This window comes from Cryptomeria japonica, chromosome 5, assembly GCF_030272615.1.
Source record: "Cryptomeria japonica chromosome 5, Sugi_1.0, whole genome shotgun sequence".
NCBI classification, from domain to species: Eukaryota; Viridiplantae; Streptophyta; class Pinopsida; order Cupressales; family Cupressaceae; genus Cryptomeria; species Cryptomeria japonica.
In genome coordinates, this window is record NC_081409.1 from 289,387,663 (window position 1) to 289,390,861 (window position 3,199).

Consider the following 3,199-nt stretch of genomic DNA (forward strand, 5'->3'; position numbering starts at 1 on the left):
CATTGCAGGCCAGAGAAATGGGAGCAAATATTTGAAATAAATTATAAAACTTGCAAACCCAAGGCAGATATTAGTGAACAATAAACTAAATAGCTGATCTACAGAAAACAGAAACATAGAATATAACTCAAAATAAAGGAAATGTAAACCTTCCTACACAGATTCCATCAAATAACTAAATGTATAAATTTTGTAATATTGTTTATGGTTTTATGAAAAGCACAAAAGGTATTAAAACTTGAAAAAAATTAAGTTTCGGTAAAGAGTAAATACTACCTGAAAGGTACAGATCCTGTCCATACAAACAAAACAAAAGGCCATGTTATAGGGGAAAAAACGAACTGCAAGAACAAGGGATTGTATGTGTATGCATGTGCATGCAAGCGTCTATAAAAATAATTAAAAAATCCATGTCTCTCATGACAATCAATGCAACTTTAACGACCAAACAAAACAATACAATCAACGGGTATTCATCAAAAAATGATTTTCCTTAAAGAGACATAGTTGCCTAAAGAACATTAAATCGGTTATACTGTAACACGTGCCAGGTAAGGGTAAGAACAGAGTGACCAAAAATAAAACTTATTCTTGATGCCTTGTAACAAACAATTGTGGTCAACTCAGAACAGGGAGTAACAGTTTTATATTAAATAACATGGTAAGTACTTATGATGCTAGGCTCGGAACAAAAGTGAGCACAAATTCTCCATTGTTGAGTTTTAATACTTAAGTTTAGATCAACATCATTGAGGCATCCCAATATCACACTTGTAAAATACCAGAACTTCCTCAAAGATGAAACCTAAACTAGCACAATTAACTTTGACATTAACCTAAGATAGATGTTCCCACACTAATCGGAACTAAACGTAATGACCTAATACTTTTAATCACTGCTTGGGCTGACTTGCCAAGCTTTTCATTTTCTTTTCAAGTTGTTCATACGTTTCTTTCCTGCCCTCTTTTACAAGAATATCCCTCAACTTTATCATGGTTTCAGAAGGTACCTGAATTCCTCTGTTAATTGATTCCTTGCAGTACTTCCGTGCCTCTGATACCCTTTTCAGATCACAAAACCCACCAATGATTGCAGCGGCACAATCTGCTTTAGGAGCAACACCCTTCAGTATCATCTGCTTCCACATTGTCACAGCCATCTCCGGATCATCCGCTTCAAAATACATCTTGATTGCCATCACATAGTTTTCATACAAAGGATAGCATTCATTCTTGGTCATCTCTCGGAAAATGCTTGAGGCCTCGTCTATCCTGCGGTTGCTAATAAGAGCCTCAAAAATAGTATTGTAGGTCTTGAAATTGGGGAACATACCATTGAAGACCATCTCATCTAACAGACGATAAGCAGAATCAAATTCTTTAGCACTGCAAAACACATCAATCATTATATTATAAGTTCGTGTGTCAGGGACAATACCGCCCTGCCGCATCAACTCCCAGAAGCCATAGGCATTCTTGGTATCCCTGCGCTGACGGAGGCCATCAATCGCGCTGCAAAAAAAAGGCAAGTCTGGGAAACACTTTCTACTCTTCATCACAGTCAAAAATTTAAGGGCTTCGTCTCCCTGCTCGCCATTGATGAGGGTGTTAAGGAAGGCATTGTAAGCCAAGTTATTGGAGGGAACCCATCCAACACGGATGATCATCTCCCCAAAGGTGAGCCTGGCTTTCTTCACATTCCCTTCCTTCTCCCACCCCTCTAGGAGAACAGCATAAGAGTCAGCATCGGGCTTGATTTTTTCCTTACACCGATCGAAGCACTCCTGCGCCTTCGCCGTTTGGTTGTACCTGCACATGGCACTCAAAAGACAGTTGAGAGCAATGACATCTTGAGGGCACCCATACTTTTCTATTACCTCAAACGTCATGGTGGCCTCCTCAATCTTCCCCGCACTCACATAGCTCCCAAACACAGAGGAAAAGGTTTCCATGGACAGAATCCCCTCGGTCTTCATGACTTTAATGCAGTCCCACATTGCATCGAACAGTTTATCCTTCCCCAACAAATCCACCAATATATTCCATGCGTAGGGGGTGTGCTTTTTGCCCTGGAGTTTCCAGCTTGCCCACTTGAAAAACTTGAGGGTCTCCATACCGGCGCCATAGGACAATTTCAAAACCTCCTCCACGAACTCGTTCGTGACCTTAGGCTTGACCTCTTCCAGAGCAGCATCCAAACCCATGAGGGGCGGATTCTTCAAAATCCCGCTAATGACTTTTTCTCTCGACATGTTTACTGGATACTGGGAGGGATACGGGCCAGGCCGTTTAATAGGAGCCGACGGGGTTTGGGCCTGGGATATCATATGAAACTGAGAACTAGAGGTTGCCTGTGGATTTAACGAAGGGTTGTAGAGACCAGGAAAGGAAGCAGCGGCTGAGGGAATATGTGGCTGGCTATTCACAGCAGCGGGGGCTTCAGAAGCCTTCTCCCGTTTTTCAGCTGCTTTCTCCTGGGCTTTACTGCTCTCGGGCTCACTAGGGTTTAACTCATCAGTTTTTGAATCGTTAGGCTTTAGATTTCTTTGGCCTCCTCTGTTTCCTCTTTTCCTCTTTCCCATCGTTTCCAAACCCAAACCTCAAACAATATGAGTTAGAGAAGAGAGAAAAATACTTTTACCTGGTTCTATTATTCAGTCCTATTGAAATCTTATTTGTGGCTGTCGAACCTGAAACTGATGATACGTGTGTCTTCTTAAGGAACGAAGCTCTGGTAATGAAAAATTCTGCATTTGTATTCTATCGGCATGTGGAAGAGAATTGATTTTGAAGCCAAAAAAGGACTCCCTGCTTAGACGCTCATGTCATCTCGAAATTATATATATGGCTGGAATTGTAAGTTCCCCCATAAATATTGGAAGTAGATGGGTTAGTAGTGATGTTGTATGGGGTTTCTTAGTCTATTTGTAAGGAGTAAAGGGTTTTATAGTAAAAAAAAAATGTTAGGTATAATTGGAATCTTTTTTGAAAAATAGTAGTTCTTATTTTTCTGATATATGTCAATCAATTAAGGTTTTCTAGTTCATAATGAAGTGAGGGCACACACAATCAAGAGGTCTCATCTTCAACGTGAATGTACAACAATCCAAACCCATGAACACGGTGGTCAGCATGGGCACATAACCTATGAACACACTAGTCCAACAAAGGCATGGAGCCCATGAGTACACCAATCCAA

The 3,199-nt window shown here is 40.7% G+C and overlaps 1 protein-coding gene across 1 annotated transcript; it reads right to left on the minus strand.

The window, feature by feature from the left end:
* Window positions 1–618: 618 nt before the first annotated feature.
* LOC131045851 (pentatricopeptide repeat-containing protein At1g77360, mitochondrial) lies at window positions 619–2,886 on the minus strand. Its single transcript, XM_057979523.2, has one exon. It carries the CDS (start codon window positions 2,580–2,582, stop codon window positions 894–896), a length of 1,689 nt encoding a protein of 562 aa, XP_057835506.1. The 5' UTR covers window positions 2,583–2,886; the 3' UTR covers window positions 619–893.
* Window positions 2,887–3,199: the final 313 nt, after the last annotated feature.